The 20134-nt window shown below is 50.3% G+C and overlaps 1 protein-coding gene across 1 annotated transcript in view; it reads right to left on the bottom strand.

Annotated features, from left to right (window-relative positions):
• Window positions 1–14262: 14262 nt before the first annotated feature.
• The window catches only part of LOC143404576 (regucalcin-like), a 6146-nt gene continuing 274 nt past the window's right edge, over window positions 14263–20134 (bottom strand). The window contains exons 2-7 of the mRNA XM_077106184.1: window positions 18918–19047; window positions 17298–17480; window positions 16604–16819; window positions 15921–16052; window positions 14707–14861; window positions 14263–14425 (exon numbers count right to left, since the gene is read on the bottom strand). Of these exons, the coding sequence (XP_076962299.1) occupies window positions 14375–14425; window positions 14707–14861; window positions 15921–16052; window positions 16604–16819; window positions 17298–17480; window positions 18918–19047 (867 nt within the window). The 3' untranslated portion in view covers window positions 14263–14374. The remainder of the gene's footprint in view (window positions 14426–14706; window positions 14862–15920; window positions 16053–16603; window positions 16820–17297; window positions 17481–18917; window positions 19048–20134) is intronic.

Raw genomic sequence — 20134 nt, 5'->3', positions numbered from 1 at the left:
TTTGATAGTCAGTACAGTACATATAAATCTCTTTTTAAATTGTTTTTGCTTTTTATATTATCTGTCTAGATAATGATATAAAGATTTTCTGGTTTAGGAAAATACTTTTAAAGTTAAAATCTAGAAGACCTTGTTTCACCCAAAAATGATTTTTTGATTCTTCTTAGGACCTCCTATGTGTGCTTCCTCTCAGTTGAAGAATCTTTTCCTTTTAGAATTTTTCCTGGTTATACTTTGGAGTAATTTTTGAAAACCTAGAATCTAAACAAATCTTTGTACTTTGATAAGAAGAAATATCAATGAAAATATAGTTAAAGCCCTTGAATATTTCTGAAGATAGAATTATATTTGTTTATCATCTTATAAAAGTTTATACAGGAGCTGGGGTTGTGGCTCAGCAGTAGGGTGCTTGCCTAGTACATGCGGTGCGCTGGATTCAATCCTCAGCACCACCTAAAAGCATTAAAAAATACAAATATTGTGTCCAACGACAACTAAACTAAAAATTTTTAAGAAAAAAATTTGTATAATAACTTTGAGAACTAGAGATTACCCGAAGGTTTTATTCTCTCTTGAAAGCAAATTTATAGTAAAATATATTTATCTAAGATGTCTGTATCTAAAATATCTGTAAACAGAAGCAGAGGAGCTAAGGCAGAACATCAGATAAATGCATGTATAAGAAGTATATAAATCATGTGTTTTCTGTTGAAGAAAAGCAATTAGATAAATATATATTAACTAAACAATTGGACATATATGCTAATCATTTTATGAATTAAGAACTATAGGTTATCCAAGTACCTAGAAAAATATATTAATAATCAGGGCATAACTTATAATTGTAATAACTTTATGTAACCACGTGGTTCTTAAGATATTTGGATCCATTTTAATTTACTTTTAACTAGGAGTGCATTAATAAATGTGTGATGTCACATGATGTCGCTGAAATAAGACCCTTATGTTTATTTTTTGGTAATTACTTAGTCAGGAATGAGAGTAAGGGTTTTATGCTCATCACAGGAACATTGCTGGCTTTTGTTCCTGCGACAAGCAAGTGCACCCCCATAACCTTCAAAATTAAAAGCAAAATATAAAAAAGCATAGTTGGAAACCGCCCATCAATAGCATTACTGAGTAACATAACCACAGAGAAAAGTCAGGTTATTTAATTCAAAAATAACTGAAATGTGGGAGGCGGGACCAGGAAGCCCACTCTGCCAGGCTTCCAGTGGTTACCATGGTGACGGAAACAGCATGGAGCCTGCTGCCCACAGTCAGCCAAGGGTTCCCTGAGCTCCCCTAGCTGGTGGGACTCTGTTAGATTTGTCTCTATCCCCAACCTGGGCAGGATCCTAGGGACGGGTAGCACCTGGCCTTGTCTCTGCCACCTGCGCTTGCAGCTTGTATTCTCCTGTGTTTTGTACTTTTCCTTGTAGCATGGAGGATTTTAAAAGTGAGTTTTAATGGCAGACACCAGTGTTTCTCTCAGATTTTAGGGCAGTCTTCATTTGGCACCAGGCCAGGTTGCTTAAGGGTTAAAAGCACTGCTGGATGTGAGCCTAGGTACAGACCCCACAGGAACAGCAGCTAAAGTCTTTTGTCCTCAGTGGCTGAGTTCCAGCCTTTCTGATTCAGTAGGACAAGAATGTAGCAAACAGGTTCAGTATAAACCTTCTGAGTATTCACAAAAATAACATTCACTCCTCCACAGCTAAAGAATCCTTGTATCAAGTCTCATCAGAAAATCCTCCTTCCCCTTTTCTCACTTTCCAAGCACAGACTTCTAGTATATAACCCCCCAAAATCTTTACCTAATATTTCAAAATACAAAAAATTCACAAAAACAATCCAAAAAAGTCCACAAAAGCACTTTCCCCATGGGGGAGGCCTGACTTAACAACGTATCCCATTAATCATCTTAATAATTCTTTACATTTAGAGTCTCTAGAATTATAAATTTTTTTCTTTCTAAAGACAAACTACTCCCAAATATTAAAAAGTTAATGTCACAGATTTTTCTTCTACTTCACTTACTTTCTGCAATTCAGCCCACAATACTCTGCAATCCTAAGCGTGCTTAACTTCTGGAGAGAAATTCCAAACCCACTAAATTTCCAAAATTCATCCTGGGGTTCCATATGGGCCACAAATTGTCACCTTTCTCATGACTAAAACACTCAGGGTCACTCCAGGTGAACTGGGCTGTGTGAAATAATCACATAGAGACAGAGAAATACCTTTTCCTTTGGGTCCTATGGTGATGGCTTCTCTGACCTTAAGGGTCTGCAGAGAGAGAGAGAGAGAGAGAGAGAGAGAGAGAGAGAGAGAACACACAGACACACACACACACACACACACACACACACACACACACACACACTCCTGCTGAACACTTTTATTGAGGAGAAGTCATTCAAATGAGGCAAGGGGTCAGGTTTCAGGGGGCTGAGTCTAGCTTCCTGATGTCTGTGTCAGCAGGTTGACTGACATCTAGGAAGGCCACACCCAAAGGCAGAGCAAGAGCAGGGGACACACAAAGGGAGTTTCCATGGACCATTCTATCCCAAACGGGGCAAAGGGGTTGGATTACAGAGCAACAGGTGAGTGTAACTCAACCTCAGGGGAGAGACCTACATCTGAAGACATGCCTCGACTTTCTGAGCTGGGACAATGCCCAAGTCACCATGAATTGATTGAAATGATCCGTCAGAGCCTCTTGCTTCAGGACTGGAAGGTGTGGGTCATTCAGAGTGGCTCCCCACACTTCTACAAACTGCTAAACTGGATAAATGTCTGTGGTAAACTAGTAATGGGGTGTTGAGCACCTGGAGTGATGATTTCTTCCAGGGCAGTGGCCAAGTGAAATAGAGAAACAGGAAAATAGGAAGTTTACCTACATTGATCTCTCTTGTAGACAGAGACTCTTTTGCTGAGAGTCCTAAAATCAATTATGGTGAAGATTTCTGGGGAAAGTTAGTTAAGATTTTCTGTGGATGAGGGGGTGCCACTACAGAAGATCCCTTTAGTAGCACAGTCACACTAAGGTAACTTCTGAGCAGCAATTGACCCCAGTGCCCACATCAACACGGATTGACTTGTGGAAGAAGCCCCCTAAATAGGATGGCCACCGTGACAGTTTTGGAGAGGACCAGCTAAGATCAACAACTCCACTGCCCAACGTGAAGGAGGAGTTGACCCCCTGATGGGCAGAGTACAGAGGTGGTCCCCAGTTCTCCTGAAAACATCAACAGTAGTGAGGTTTGGGGACAGCCTTGTCTCCTTTTATTCCCTGCCTGGAGATGCCCACTCTCCCCCTTGAGAGTGCTTTTGCTGAAGCCTCACTTTTCTCTTAGTTTATTTCCACCTCACGGTCACTTCTCAGAACCCTCTCCTGCATGGCTTTTGGTGTCTGACTTTAAATTTTCTTTTGCTGCAGCACAAGGGCTGGGGTTTGGAGTTTCCGCTCCCTGCTCTCTGGTGACTGGGGAGGTGGGCTTCTGGCTCCTTTTTCTCCTCTCCTGAGATTCCACTCCATGGTGACACAGCCAACTCTGCCAGACCTTGTGACAGCAGTGGGGACAGGTTCTATCCAGTAACAGCTGAGAGTGGAGAAAGGGCTGAGGTTTACCAGGAACTAGGGGTGAGCACAACCTCTGAGCATGAGCAGGGTCCTGCGGGGTGTGGCCATCAAACTGGCGATTAGGGGCGTGGCCATCGGGCACGTGGCTATCCGGGCACTTGGCCATCGGGGGGGCGTGGTCATCAGGGGCGGGGCCTCGCCACCATCTTCAACGCCAGTCCTCCTCCTTCAGGGTGAGAGGTGAGCTTTCTCCTCAGCACCCACTTGGCAGAGCCTGGCTCCTGGAAACTGTGGGTCGCCCTTCAGGGAGGGCCCGAGCCCCCTTTTCCTCACAGCTACCTCAGGTGGACGCCTGGCTCGGGGACACTGGGGGTCATGTCTCTAGGGATACCTGGAGCTCCCTTCTCAGAGCTGCCTCAGGTGGGCGCCTGGTTTGGGGGCACTGTGCGTCCTAGGGTCGCCCATAGTTCCCTTCTCCTCAGAGCTGCCTCAGGGAGCCACTGGGCTTGGTGACACTGTGGGTCATGTCTCTAGGGACCCCCGTAGCTCCCTTCTCCTCAGAGCTACCTCAGGGAGCCACCTGGGTCAGGGACAGTGTGGGTCATGTCTCTAGGGACCCCCGTAGCTCCCTTCTCCTCAGAGCTACCTCAGGTGGACACTGGGCTTGGGGACACTGTGGGTCATGTCTCTAGGGACCCCCGTAGCTCCCTTCTCCTCAGAGCTGCCTCAGGGAGCCACCTGGCTCGGGGTCACTGTGGGTCACTGTCAGACCAGGACGCAAAGAAAAGACCAGTGACTCCAATTAAAATCAAATGAAATCAAGCTGATTATTTCCACCATCCGGGCTGCTTCTCCCACCCAAAACTACGGGAAAAGACAGCCCCAGCTCCCTCGCAGCGCAGCTCCATACCCAGGAAGTTCCACAAAGGGGGTTACAGCTAGCAACACTCGGACAGCAGAGCACAAAGGCTGGTTTACATTTTTGCTGGCCCCGACATCAGAATTTATGAAGGTCATTAGAGCCTCAGAGAGCAGCGTTGTCTGGCCAGGGAAGGCCAGGGTTTATGGGGCGTCACTGCAGTTTCAGAGTGGGCTGCTCTCTGGTCAGATGGCCAGGCAGGGGGAGTCCAAGGCCCCGGGCAGGCATTCCAAGCAGGTTCAGAATCTGCAGTAATTTACAGTGAAACCAAAATTAGCTTTTCATGGCTTTGTGGCAAGATGGTTCCCAATTTTAAGAGGGAATCAGGCTGGGTCTATTGTCATGTCTCTAGGGACCCCTGGAGCTCCCTTATTTTCAGAACTGCCTGAGGGTGATGCCTGGCTTGGGGACACTGTGGGTCATGTCTCTATGGATGCATGGAGCTCCCTTCTCCTCAGAGCTACCTCAGGTGGATGCCTGGCTTGGGGACACTGTGTGTCATGTCTGTAGGGATGCCCAGAGCTCCCTTCTCCTCAGAGCTACCTCCGGTGAATGCCTGGCTCAGGGACACTGTCGGTCATGTATCTAGGGATGCCTGGAGCTCTCTTGTTCTGAGTTGCCTGAGGGAATTGCACTAGAAGCTTCTGGAATGACCCGCAGTAGGTGTGGGAAATGTGGTGTTGGTGAGGAGAGAGCCCCACCTTGGGACTGAGCTGAGGAGAGCCTGGCTGTGCGCCCTGCTCCTTCACTATTTCATTCAGGCTGGCTCTGCAGCAGGTCTAGGTTGTGACCCTCATCTTCTGTTTAAAAATAATTTACATTAGGTATATATTGCCATAATTTAAAATAAAATTTAGATGTAGTTGGACCTAATACCTTTATTTAATTTATTTATTTTTATGTGGTGCTGAGGATTGAACCCAGAGCCTTGCACGTGCTCGGCGACTGCTCTACCCCAGAGCCCCAGCCCCTCATCATCTTCCTACAGTTACCCCAGGTTTTTCCTGGAGATCCTAGGTGGGATGAAGGAGGAATGATGCACGAGGGTTCTAAGCCCAGGAGAGACTCCATTACTTGTGTTCCTTATTGCTTATTTTTTCAAATATTATTTTAGTTGTCCATGATTGTGTTTTATTTATTGATACTGAGAATCAAAGCCAGTGCTTCGCACATCCTGGCAAGTGCTCTGCCACTGAGCCACAACCCCAGCCCTCCTTATTATTTTAATGGTGTCAAAGTAGTAGAAAAGAACATGGAAATATGGGAAAGCACATGTGTTACCAGCCTACTACTTTATTTCAGTTTAGTATGTTATTTGTAACAAATTCATTTATTAAAAATGTATTTCAGGGCTGGAACTGAAGCTTCCTGGTAGAGTGATTGCCTAGCATGTGTGAGGCCCTGGGTTTGATCCTCAGCACCACATATAAATAAATAAGATACAGGTGTTTGTTTGATCTACATCTAAAAATATTAAGAAAGTTTATTCCATGTACTAAACTCATGAACCACATTTCATGGAACTAAACTCACAAAACTAAACTCATAAACCACATTTTTCTTTGGTTGAGAGAATTCCAGTTTAATTGTCAGTATATATGCATCTTCTCTCTTTTGAAAATTTTTTTAAATATTATTTTTAGTTATAGTTGGACACAATACCTTTATTTATTTATTTTTATGTGGTGCTGAGGATCAAACCCAGGGCATTACATGTGCTAGGTGAGTGCTGTATCACGGAGCCACAGCCCCAGCCCTGGTGCATTTTACTTATCCATAATAGTGGGGTCCATTTTGATGTATGCAGACATGCATGGAGTATAATTTGTTCAGTTTCACCCCAGTATTTCCATGTTCCCCCCACCTCCGTCCTCCTGCTGCCCTTTCTCTAGTGGTCTTCCTTCTATTTATTTATTGTTTTGTTAAACTGGTGGTTTATAGACAGACATGGAGGGGGGATTCACATTATGATGGTGTATACTACCGTACCCGGGTCCTCTCCTCTTTCAGTGGTCGTATATGTACCTAGATTGTTTGGTCAGTTTCATTCTGCAGTTTCTCCCTTTTCCCATCCCTCCTCTCTCCCCCTACACCCCCTTCTATTCCACTGACCTCCTTTCTATCTTTATGGGATCTCCCCATTTTATATTTCCTTATTTACCTCTAGTTTTTGTGTATAAGATAAAACATTTGACCCTTGGCTTTCGGAGTCTGGCTTATTTCAGTTAGCATGATGTTCTCCAGTTCCAATCATTTACCAGCAGATGCAGTAATTTCATTCTCCTTTATGGCCGAGTAAAACTCTCATGTGTGTATATGCCATGCTTTCTTTATCTGCTCATCTGTTGACAGACACCTGGGAAGGTTTCATAGCTTGGCTACTGAGAATTGTGCTGGCTTAAACATTGATATGGCTGTATTCCTATAGCATGCTGATTTTTGTTCTTTTAGGTAAATACCCCCCCCCCCAAAAAAAAAGGGTGGGAGGAAGAGCTAGATCATGTGATGGCTTCATTTCTAGTTTCTTGAGGAATCTCTGTACTGCTGTCCATAGTGGTTGGTTGCACTCATCTGCACAAACAACAGGTGAGTGTACCTTTCTCCCTATCCTCACCAGAGTTTGTTGGTTTTTGTATTCCTGATGTTTGCCCTTCTAACTGGAGATGAAATCTTAATGTAGATGTGATTTGCATTTCTCTGATTGCCAGGCATGTTGAACCTTTTTTTCCCCATGTTTTTTGACCATTTGTATTTCTCCTTTTGAGAAATGTCTGCTTAGTTTTTTCACCCATTTTTGTGTTGAGCTATTCATTTTTCTGTTGTTACATGTTTTGAGTTATTTATATTTCTGGATATTAATCCCTTGTTGGAAAAGTAGATGGAAAAGACTTTCTCCCATTCTGAGGGGCTCTCTTCATGATCCTATTTCCCTCACTTGTCAGAGCATTTTAATTTGAAGGCATTCCACTTATTGCATCTTGGTTTTATTTTTTGAATTTTATGGATCTTGTTGAGGAAGTCAGTGCCTGCCCTGCACCAATATGTTGGAGAGTCAGGTTTCTATGAGCCCAATCTACTTTTCCACTGACTTACATCTTCATTTTAGAAATCATTTATCTTGAATTGATTGATCTATAATAAATAGCATCTTACATTTTAGTTTTCAAGTGCTCTACAGCTTCTGCCAAAATAATTCATTGTTCATGAATGTGGTAATGCAGTTAAATGATGATAAGATGAAAGTAGAATAAAAGGAATTGGGTCTTATAAAAACAGTGTACCCGTTGCCTTAAATTATATACATATTTTAGACTGGGATTTGAACTCAGGACTTCATGTATCCTATGTAAGTGCTCTACCCCTATAAGTGAGCAGCTACACCCTCACTTCTCTTTTTGAGAGAGGATCTTGCTAAATTGCCCAGACTGGCCTCAAATTTAGAATTTTCATTTCTCTGTCTCCCTAAGTAGCTGGGATTATGATGGTGTATACTACCGTACCCGGGTCCTCTCCTCTTTCAGTGGAATACCTGCTACTTCCATGCACTTTATGGTGCCTGGTACAGAGCAGGCAGGGGTGGTGGATGGCCAGGGACTTCTGCCCAGGATTCAGTGAAGCTGCTGGGGCCTACTGTACCAGGTGGAGGGTGGTGGGTGAGGCAGACTGTTGCTGCCTCCACCCAGCTCAGGTCAGTTTCCCTGTGGGTTGTTGGGATGGAATGCTAGAGAACTAGGGGCTCTCAGTGAGTGACCACCAAGGCCAGTATTTCTCACCATCTGTTGTCCCTCCTGTTGGCTCTGACCCTCCTCCAGACCCCTCTTCCAGGCCTGCCTTTCTTCTCCTGACCCCACCCCATCCCCCAGACCACATCCTCCATAGACTCTGCCTAGACCCCTCCCCCAAGGCCCCCACATCTCTTTTCCAGATCCCTGCCCTGTCCAGACTGTGGCCCTCCTACAGACCCTACCCTGTTTCCAGGGCCTGCCTCTCTCAGCCACAGCTCAGGGCACTAATTGACAGTACATTTGCAGTGGTGCACAAAATAGCCTGTTGAATAAACATTGACGTTCTACATGGATGAAATATCTTGACTATATCAGGCTTTGATGGAACATGAACTGAATTTAGGAAAGTCACCTTTTTTTTAATCTAGATCATAAACATTTGAAATAAAATCAGAATTTGTGAAAGGTCAGGTAACACTTAGCTGTGAGACCTAATGATCCCAGGGTCTTTTCCAGTGGGAGATCTCCCAGCAGCAGTTCCAACTTTGCTATGCTAATGGACCGATTGAGTTTTCTTAATTTAGTTGTTTTGCAATGTCTGTATTTCCTAGGAAATGCCCCATGTCCACCAGGTTTTCAGTTTTTTTTAAATTTTCTACAGAATTCTTAATCCTGTGAACTTCTGCTGTTTTCCCTCAGCAATATTTTTAAAATATGCTTTTTGCTTTCTTGGTTTTCCATTGAGAAACTTGTCTTGTTTGAAAATTCTCATGATAATCTTAAATGATTTTAATTATTTTCTGCTTATTGAGATGTCTTTGCATACTGGGTATGCAGCTCATTGACAGAGCGCTTGCCTAGCAATTGAGAGGCCTTGGGTTCCATCCCAGCACCATACACACACACATATATTTTTACACACACACACACACACACACACACACAATGTCATTTGCTAGAACTCAAGCATCAGAGGTATCCAGATATATGTTCAAAAACATTATGTATTTACACACACACACACACACACACACACACACATATATCACAATATCTCTTCCAGATTTAGATGAAATTTTTCTAAGAAAAAATTTCAATGTCAACTATTATATTGCATGATTCTTTTTTTTTAACCTTTATTTATTTTTATGTGCTTTTGAGGATCTAACTCAGGGCCTCGCACATGCTAAGGAAGCACTCTATCGCTGAGCCACAACCCCACCTGATCCTTTTTTTAATATTTATTTTTTAGTTGTACACAGTACCTTTATTTTATTTTATTTATATGTGGTGCTGAGGATTGAACCCAGGGCCTTGCACATGCTAGGCGAGTGCTCTATCACTGGGCCGCAACCCCAGTCCCCTGCATGATTCTTTTTTTTTTTTTAGAGAGAATTTTTTAATATTTATTTTTTAGTTTTCGGCGGACACAACATCTTTGTTTGTATGTGGTGCTGAGGATCGAACCCGGGCCACATGCATGCCAGGCGAGCGTGCTACCGCTTGAGCCACATCCCCAGACCATCCCCTGCATGATTTTTAAAACCACTATAGATGAAGTTTCCTTAGGATCCAAGTCGTTACAATGTGTAAGAGACAAGTCAATAGCTGAGTTGTGTAATTAAGAAATATTTTTTACTAAAAATAAATTTTTAAACAAACATTTTCTTTTCTATTTTTCAATTTAGAAAGCATATCCCTATGTTTTATAAAAGTTCTACATTTGTTTATTTTTATGTGGTCCTGAGAATTGAAGCCAGTGCCTCACATATGCTAGGCAAGTGCTCTACCACTGAGCAACATCCTCAGGCCCTAAAGTTTTACATTTATAAAAAGTTGTTTTCTTATTCATTGCAAGCAAGGGATTGGGTTTTCTGATGAGCATGATGCTTTGTATATTGCCAGGAATTCTTGTTGGAGAACTCTGTTTGTGTTTTGTATCTGTTTGAAGTATCATTGAAAATATACCATTATGTTTTGAGTTCAGAAATTTGAATTTCTTCTTTTGAGGTTATATGTTTATTAACACTAAGAGTTATTTCATGTGAAGTGCCATAATTACATTTTATCCTTATGATTGTGCCCCTATGTGCTTATAAGTTGGCTTTTAGAGCAGAGTTGAGTATATTGCACATCTGCTGGGTTTATTAGAAAAGTACATACACTTTTTATCATATTTAAAAAGCTGTCATATTTAAAATATTATCATATTTAAATTAGTAGAAGCAGAGGTTAGATATGTTAGCATTGTGAGCTGAACAAAGTGCAGGTTTACTTTAATTATTTTAGGGAGGTTGATATAATGGCTTCTTCCCTATTCTATTCCTGCAATGGTTGTCTATGATCAGTTGTGTGGCCTGGAGAGTTTTTGTTCACACTAGGTGTTGTCCTCAGGGCCTTGTATGTGCTTGGCAAGCACATAGCTACATACATCCCTAGCCCTTCTTAAAATTTAATTTTGAGACATGGTCTTGCTGTATTGCCCAGGTGAGCCTCAAATGTATGATCCTCTTGCCTTAGCCTCCCAAGTAACTGGGATGACAGGCATGTGACTGGCATGTCCTTGTGCCTTGTGCATGCTAGGTGAGCTCTCTACCATGGAGCCACAACCCAGCCTGGAAATGTAGTCATGTTTAAAGTTTTATTTGAGTATCTTTATCTTTATACAGAAATTTCAAAGGAAGCCTCAACCTGACTTTGCCCTTGTGATGACTTAGGTGCACTATCTCAGATGTATTAACATCTTAGACCATTTGTCATGAAGAATAAACACTAGTATTCTGTAATTAACTGAAGTTGTATTTCCTCTGGATTCTCAGTTCTGCCTCTTCCTGTTCCAGGACCCCATCCAGGACCCCAAATAACATCCAGTCAACATGTCTCTGTAGACTCCTCTTGGGGTGACAGTTTCTCTGAACTTCCTTGTTCCAGTGACCTTGGCACATGGGGAGGACCTGTCAGGTATTTGTAGATTGTTCTACTTTGGGGTTTACTTGTTTTTCCTCACATCTAGACTTGGGCCATGGTCTGGGGGAAGCAGTCACAGAGGTGGAGGGCTGCTCTGTCATCTCAAGCCCTCAAGGTGAATGTCACCTTAGTACTGAGTGTGCTCAGCTGGCTGGGGAGTGCCTTTCAAGTTTCTGACTGTGGAGTTACTGTTCTCTGCATGTCCCTATTGTATGTGTTTCTGGAGGAAGTCATTATAGAGGGCCCACACTTAAGGAACAGGGAGTTAGCTGCACCTCCTCGATGGCCTTGTCTGCCTTAGTTATGTGGTATGCTTCTTCACAAGAGGTTTCTGCACAAGAGAATTGCATGTTGTAAATAATTTATCTCAGTCTATAGCTTTTCTTTTTGTTCTGTCTTTCACAGAGTATACAATTTAATTTTTTCATGTGATGCTGGGGATTGAACCCAGGGCCTCACATATGCCAGGCAGGTGCTCTACCACTGAGCTATACCCCATCCCTTTAAAAATCTCCCAGGCTGGCCTTGAATTTGCAATCTCCCTGCCTCAGCCTTTTTTTTTTTAGAGAGAGAGAGAGAGAGAGAGAGAGAGAGAGAGAGAGAGAGAATTTTTTAATATTGATTTTTTTTAGTTTTCGTCGGACACAACATCTTTGTTTGTATGTGGTGTTGAGGATTGAACCTGGGCCGCACGCATGCCAGGTGAGTGTGCTACCGCTTGAGCCACATCCCCAGCCCCCCTGCCTCATCCTTTTGAGTAATTAGGATTCTTGGCATGCAACACCACACTTGGTAAAAATTTGATTTTATAAAGTCCATGCTATCAATATTTTCTTCTGCCAATTTACTTTTAGTATTGTGTGTTAAAACTCATCACCAAGGGCTAGGGATGTAGCTGAGTATTGTAGCTGAGGTTGTATGTAGCTGAGGTTGTCCACCATGTGTGCTGCCCTGCATTTGGTCCCCAGTTCCAGAACACACACACACACACACACACACACACACACACACACACACTCAGTATCACAAAGATTACATGGATTTTCTTCTGTTTCTCTTTAATTTTTTTTTTCAAATTTTAGTTATGGATGATTATGAGTCAATTTTTGTGGAAATTTTGGTTTGCATATACTTTCATTTCACTGAATATAGTTTTCAAAGCTTGTTAAATCACCACTTTTTGACAAATAGTGTTTAATGGGTTTCATTTCCATTTGAATTTCCAAAATCATGTGCCAGGTTTCTCTTCTTGCAACTAAAAGGCTCAGAGGCCACTCCAGGTAAACTGGGCTGACTGGGCTGTGCAAAATGACCACACAAGAGATACAAATACCTTTTTCTTTGGGGTCGTTGTGACGGCTCCTCTGACCTTAAGGGTCCTCAGGAAGAGAGAGAGAGAGCATGCACTGACCCCTTTTATTGAGAAGCTATTCAAATGAGGCAAGGGGTCAGGTTTCAGGGGGCTGAGTCTATCTTCATGATATCCACTGTCAGCAGGTTGACTGACACCTGGGTAGGCCACACCCAAGGACACAGTAAGAGAAGGGGACCCACAAGGCACTTCCATGGAAGATTCTACCCTAAACAGGGCAAGGGTTATATCACAAAGGAACAGGTGAGTGTAGGTCCACCCATGGGCTGTAGCAAGACAAATCCATGCCCCAAACACCGACCCTCGAACCCAAGAAGGTGGGGAAAGCTCTGCCACATTTCTGTGACTGAGCGCCTCAGCACCCAGCGGGGGAGTGTGACTCAGTCACGTCAAAGTTGGTCTCCCACACAGTTGCCTCCTGGACTCCCAGCCCCTGAGCGGACAGTGGTGGTCAGCAGGAGGATGCCCACTTCCTGGGCCCCTGCTTGGCCTCCCTAAGGTCCCTGCCTGGCCCCTCAGCACCCTGTATCAGGGGCTACACCTGAGACCAGGTCTCTCCCTCTTCCCAGGCCAGCTGCCCCTCTCCAGGACTGACCACTAGGCCAGGACCAACTCCACACAGGCCTCACTCCCAGGATGGAGGCTCAAGCCCCAGGACGGCCTTCCTGTTCACAGCACTGCCTGCCCCTGCCCACAGCACAAGCTGCACTCTGCCACCATGACCACGGGGACCCCAGGACAGAGACTCCCAGCAGCTGGCAAGCAGAGCCGTGTGTAGCTGCAGGCCACCTGTGTGGGGACCTCCAGGAGCTCTGTGCTGAGCCCTCTGGAGTCGGGGACTCAACGTTCTACGTCACTCTTAGCATGTGCATTTGAGGAGGGCAGCGTGGAGCCCCTGTGCAGGGACAGTGCGCAGGGGCCTCTTGGGGTTATGCAGGGAGTTCACATTCCACATTACCTCCAGCCTAGGTACGTCCCTGAAGACCCAGAAAGAGACGCTGGAATGAAAACTTGTGTGTGAACATTCACAGCAGCACCATGCACAAGGGTCAGAAAGGAGAAGTAACCCAGTTGTCCACTGAGGAGGAATGGGGAACCGGATGAGTCCATCCACATGATGGAATATTACTCAGTCCTGAAAAGGACTTCAGCTCTGACACATGCTACAAGTGGGACGGACCTTGAGACCTGGGGCTCGGTGAGAGAAGCTGACACAGAGGGTCACATAGTGTGGATTCCATGGGCAGGACCTATCCACATCAGGCCATTGAGACACAGGCAGTGGGCAGGTGATGGGGCTGGGCAGGGGACTGGGTACTGCTGGAGTGCAGGTGCCTTCCAGGGGTAAATGGGCTGTTTGGAAGTAGAGGCGCTGGGCGCCCAGTGCTGTGAAGGGAGCTGATGTCTGGCTTGATCCCTGGCTGATGGACTTGTGCATGTCCAGCATAGCTACAGCCCATGCTCAGGTTCCAGCTCTCAGTGACCCAGCACCAAGTGGAGGCAGAGAGGCCAACCTCAGAGACACCAGTGTGGCCACATGTTCTGGGGAATGCAGGTGACCTGTGGGGACCTTGGAGAACACACAGGGGCATTACAAGCTAAAGCTGGGTGACACTGGACATAGCATGGGGCAGTCCTGGGGGGGACCACATCCCAGGGCAGCAGCTGCACAGATGACATTGAGGTGGCCACATTTATTATCAGCTGTGAACAGCGGTCAGGCAGGGAGTGCCCTGCCAGAGCCGAGCCTGGCCTGACCCCAGGGACGGAGGCCTGGCTCAAGCTGCATTGGACGGTGGGGTTCCTCAGCCAGAGAAGTGGCAGGATGCAAGGCCTCTCACCCCCAGGCCCAGGACCTGCGGGAGGAGAGGGGTGGAGGTGAGTCCCTGGGCACAGCTGAGTCTCCCGGCAGCACCAGCCACGGCAGTGCCAGCCACACCAGCTTCCTAAACCTCCCGTAAACGTCTCTGTGTACAGCAGGGCACATGGGGCCTTGGGAGGGCTGTTTTCCAGGTGGACAGATGTCCCCATGGATGCTGCCAAGCCCGCTCCAGTCCCCTAGGTCAAGATGCGTTACACCTGGCCGAGCAGCCATGGCCGGGAGCCAAGCTGACCCTGGCAGGGACACCCCACTGACCTTGAAGACGTGTCCTGCCTGCGGCTCCCGCAACAGCTGCTCTGGACTCAGGCTGTCCGCTGCAGAGGTCACGTACAGGTCGGAGTAGTCAGCCCCCCCGAAACAGCAGGATGTCACCCTGGACACTGGCACCTCCAGGGTGCACAGCCACGTCCCTGTGAGTAAAGCTCAGGTACATCCCTGAAGCCCAGCCACCCATCTGCTGCTGGACCCCAGGTGGCCTGACTGTGCCCACTCCCCAGTGGGGCCCTGGGCGGGCTGGTTCTCCCTGGCACCTGCAGCACTTGATCCCCAAGTCTGCCCTTCCTCATGGACTGCAGGGGTCAGCAGGGCCACCTGGAGCCCAGGAGCTGGAGAAGCCAGTCTCCTGGAGGGAGCTGGACACATTGTAAGAGGTTGGTCCTGTCCACATTTGCACCCCAGAACCTGTGAGTGGGACCTGGTGTGGGAACAGGGTCTCTTCAGAGGTCGTTAGTGAAGGGTCCTGACATGGGCTCCTCCTGGGTCAGGGGGCCCTCATGCAATGGCCATGTCCTCCCAAGAGACAGAGGAGGGGACACAGACCCAGAGGAGGAGCCCCGTGGAGACAGAGGCAGAGACTGGAGTGAGGGGCCACCTGGAGCCCAGGAGCTGGAGAGGCAGGAGGAGCCTCTCTGGAGCTCATGGAGGGAACTGGACACCATGGTAAGAGGTGGGTCCTGTCCACATTTGCACCCCAGAACCTGTGAGTGGGACCTGGTGTGGGAACAGGTCTCTGCAGAGGTCGTTAGTGAAGGGTCTTATGGGCTCCTCCTGGGTCAGGAGGCCCTCATGCAATGGCCGTGTCCTCCCAAGAGACAGAGGAGGGGACACAGACCCAGAGGAGGAGCCCCGTGGAGACGGAGGCAGAGACTGCAGGGAGGGGCCACCAGCCCAGGGCCACCTGGAGCGCAGGAGCTGGAGAGGCAGGAGGAGCCCCCTGGAGCCTGTGCAGGGAGCTCAACCTGTGACCCTGGTCCAGCCTCCGCCCTCCAGGGTGGGAGAGGACAAGGTCTTGTAGTTTTCAACCGCTGGTTTGTGGTCATTTTCTACATCAGCCCCTGTGTTCCCTGCACTGCCCATCTGCACAGGTCCCCCTGTAGCTGGACAAGCAAGTGGTCCCACTCCTGGACCCTGAACACCATGGCACAGAGCACCCCATGGCCCCTCCTTGACCGACTGCCCTGTGCACACACCTGTCTCGGCGTCCATGCGGATCACCCTGCCTCCATCAATGCAGGCCACCCAGAGTGTCCCCGTGGTGTCCATGAACAGCCCATGTGGCATGCCTTGCTCTGGCTCCAGTTGGCACACCAGTCGTGGGTTTGCTGCGGCAGGACAGACAGAGGCGCGTGGCCCCTCACTGCCCAGACCAGGGGGTGACATAGTGTGGCCTCAACAACGTGAGAGAGTGACAGACCCCGTGGTGCATCTGGGACCCCAGGAGGGGACTCAGGAGGGTGTGGGGGGCTGGCCATAAAAGGCCCTCCCCGAGAAGGGCATGGGGGGCTGGCCATGGTTGGTCCCGCCCAGTGAGGGCTTATGGGGCTGGCCATGGAGGCCTGTACTTCAGGGAGGATGTGGGGAGCTGGCCATGGAGGCTCCTACCCCAGTGAGGGTATGGGGGGCTGGCCACAGAGGCCCATACCTGAGGGAGGGCGTGCTGGGCTGGCCAGGGAGGCCCCGCCCAGGTAGGGCATGGGGGCTGGCCATGGTGGCCCCACCCATAGAGGGTGTGAGGGGCTGATCACGGAGGCTCCTACCCCAAGGAGGGTGTGGGGGGCTGGTCACGGTGGTCCCATCCAGGGAGGGTGTGGGGGCTGGCCACGGAGGCCTTCCTCTGGGGAGGGCGTGGGGGGCTAGCAATGGTGGCCCCTACCCAGGCCTCCTGTCTGCACGTCGTAGTCATAGGACCGCACAGAGTAGTCCAGGCTGTCCACGTGGTAGAGAGTGTGATGGTCCAGGGACCAGTCCAGCCCGTTGGGGATGCCCAGCTGGTCCAGCTGTCTGACCACGGAGCGGTCAGCATAGAGTGTGTACAGGGAGCCCTGCCCCGGCTCCCACACTCCTGGGGCGGACTCCTCTGGCATGGTGCCTGGAGAGAGTGGAAGGTCAGTGGTCAGCACCCCACCCTGTCTTGCCCACCCCACACAGACCCGCTGTGCAGAGAGCTGTGGTCACCCTCAGCCGGGGGACAGCAGGCAGGATGGCCCTCAGGCGGCATCTGTGCGTGAGCCTCTGTGTTGGGCGAAGGGGGCACCCCAGGGATGTTCCACTGGGAAGAGTCCTGCTCAGGCAGAGGTGCAGGGCCCTCAGCCGCACGTGAATGGCCTCTGGCCACTGCCCCACCCTGGCTGCTTCGACCCTCCCAGGGTCCTCTCTGGGCAGGGATCTGGGAAGAATGACATGGAAGCCATGGGCTTTGGAGTGGGAGGGAACCTGTGGGCTGCCCAGCACCTGCATGGCCTCGGGGGCCGCTTGCCAGGGAGGGCTCCTGAGGTCCCCACGCAGCCAGCACCCACCATGACGGGAGGCTCTGCAGGTGGCCTGGGCCAGTCCTTTCAGCAGCCCACCTGCCACAAACCTCCTGGCGGGGTCCACCTTCCCGTCGTTGAACCTGTTGTGGGGCTTGTCCCGGTCCAGCCAGGCCGCCCACTCCACCTGCCCCGACGCCCAGTCCAGGAGGCCAAGGCGGGTACCAGAGGCCACCACGTAGCTGCCCTCTCGGTGCAGAGCCACACAGCCAACAGGGTCTCCTGGGAGGACAGAGGACAGCAGGGTGGCCCGGCTGCTGCTTCTCCAGGAGACTCCACCCACGGGGCTCCCGCCAGGAGGCACCATCAGGGCACAGAGCACATCTCAGCACAGTACCAGTCCTGCTGGGCCTGTGTGGACCACCTCTCTGCACCCCCTCCCCACGATGGCCACCACAGGGCCTCCAGATGGGACTGGAGGCTGCCAAGCCTGCCTGCAGGGCCACCAGGACTGCAGGAGTGGAGAGCGTTGGCCTCTCCTCACGTCAGTGCCAGTGTGAGAGCCGCGGGTGCCCCTGAGCCCTCGGGTAGGACCCCTGGGCCTGGGGCAGGCTCCACAGGAGGGCGCCTGAGGCCAGACACAGACTTGGGGCCAGCCCTGATCTGCAAGGGGGACAGTGGCACCTGCCCTTGGGGAGGGGGAGGGTGAGTGGGGGATGCTCCCAGAGTGCTGCTTCTGTTCCTCAGAAAACCCACAGGGGTCGTCATCCACACAGGTGTGCAAGCCCCACAGACACACAGGTACCTCCCAGGTGTGTGGGTCCATGCACACACATGAGCCTGGAAAATGCACAGTCACCCCCACCCTGGCCCCTGAGTCAGGACAGGTGCATGTGTGGCATAACCCGGGGTCAGAGCCAGGTGCGGGCTCCACACAGCAGCCAGGAGGATGTCAGTGTTTCCAGGATTTAACCTGGATGACAGCAAGCCCAGCTTTGGTCCTTCCAACTATAGCTATACACCAGGACTTCCCACCCCATGGTCTGTCCTGTGCCCAGGGTGTGACAGCCCACACTTCAGGGGCTCTGGAGCAGGGGGACAGGTGCTGAAGAAGCAGGTGCCCCGGCTGGGCCCTTGCAACCCTCAGGCCACGAGTGATGCCGGACACCGGTGGCAAAGGTACCAACGAGCCCTAGGACCTCAGGGACATGGGTCCACAAGCAGGCAGGACAGCTTCAAAGCTAAACGAGCCCCAGGACTTCAGGGGACACGGGGCCCTGGGCACATAGGATGGTCTTACAGCTCCCTTCCCATGAGCACCTGGATCTCCAGGGGACCCATACTTCCTCAGGCCCATGTTCTGCAGGCCCCAGGCCCACTTCCTCTGGCCCAAAGTCTCCACCTCTCAGACCCACTTCCTTTGTCCCACCCTCTGCAGTCCCCCAGGCCCACTTCCTTCGTCCGACCCTCTGCAGCCCCCCAGGCCCACTTCCTTTGTTCCACCATCTGCAGGCCCCAGGCCCATTTCCTCTGGCCTAAAGTCTCCACCCCCCAGACCCACTTCCTTTGTCCCACCTTCTGCAGCCCCCCAGGCCCACTTCCTCTGGCCCAAAGTCTCCACCCCCCAGACCTACTTCCTTTGTCGGACCCTCTGCAGCCCCCCAGGCCCACTTCCTTTGTTCCACCATCTGCAGGCCCCAGTTCCACTTAAGTCTGCACCTCCCCAGAGAGTGGGTTCCACCAGCACACAGTCCTGGTGTTGATGTCCACAAACACCAGCTGCCCGGTCTCCTCTTCCCACATGGGACACTCCCCCATCCTGTGCCTGTCCCGGATGACAGCCTCGATCCTGGGGGACGCCATGGCCTGGGAGGAGATCAGGGCTGTGAGTGCCCTGTTCTCTGTCCCATTCTCCTGGTCATCAGGTGAGGGCTGCTGGACCGTGCAGGCTGGGCGCTCCCGGGTGTGTGACATCCTGTGGTCTCAAGGACAGCCCTCTTCTGCTCATGAAGCCTCACCCAGGCAGACAAGGGGATGCAGAGAGGGACCCAGCCCAGCCCGCACCCCTGCTGGCTCCTCTGTGCCACCTGACACTCTGCATGACCCGAGAGGTCGACAGAACGTGCAGATGCCCCGTCACTTGAAGGGGCACCCCCTGGCAAGGTTCCAGGAGTCCCTCTTTTCCTCTGGTGGCACAGTGTGCCCACCTCCCCCACCTTCCAGGCCCGCCACCTACAGCCTGGGAAGCAGGGGCTGCTAAGCTGAGCCGCTGTCCAGGTGGGCCCGACTCAGAGGCTGGGGTGGGTGCGATCTGCAGGTGGCTGGCTCCGGAGCACACACCCTGGCCTCTTCGCCCAGGAGACCTCTGCCCCAGAAGGGCTTACTTCTCAATGCTACTGTTAATTGGGTTGCTGTGAGACCCCTGCGCTCCGTGGGACTCAGTTCACAGGGCCCTTCCTGGACAGCACCAGGAGGCCCAGCAGGCCAGGGCTCCCATACTGGGGCGGCTCACGTGCTCCTCAGCCCTGGTCCTGTTCTGTTCGCTCAGCTCTTGGGACTCCACCGCACTCTGGCCTCAGCCAGCTGAAGGCTCCACCAGGTGGGGGCTGCGACTCCCTTCCGCCCTCCCCTCCCCGTCCCTCCCTCTGTGCTTCCCCAAATCAACAGAGCCCCAGGGGGTGGCATGTCACCTGCTGTGTCCTGCAGAGCCAAGGTAGCAGTTGCAGGAGTCGCCCGTGCGCTCTGCATTAGAGTGGGAGAAGCAGCAGCCCCTGGGACCTCGCTTCCGTAGAGACCCCCGAGGTCGCGGCCAGCGCCCCGCCAGGCATCGCTGAGCCTTCCCCTTAGGGCCGACCATTCGGCTCCCCAGCCCTCCTGGGTTCTCCCCTCGCACAGGCGCTGACCTGGGCAGCGGGACACTGTGCTCCTCTCCTACT

The sequence above is a fragment of the Callospermophilus lateralis genome, chromosome 1 (genome assembly GCF_048772815.1).
Source record: "Callospermophilus lateralis isolate mCalLat2 chromosome 1, mCalLat2.hap1, whole genome shotgun sequence".
In the NCBI taxonomy this organism is placed as follows: domain Eukaryota; kingdom Metazoa; phylum Chordata; class Mammalia; order Rodentia; family Sciuridae; genus Callospermophilus; species Callospermophilus lateralis.
This window is presented reverse-complemented; position numbering and strand designations above follow the sequence as displayed.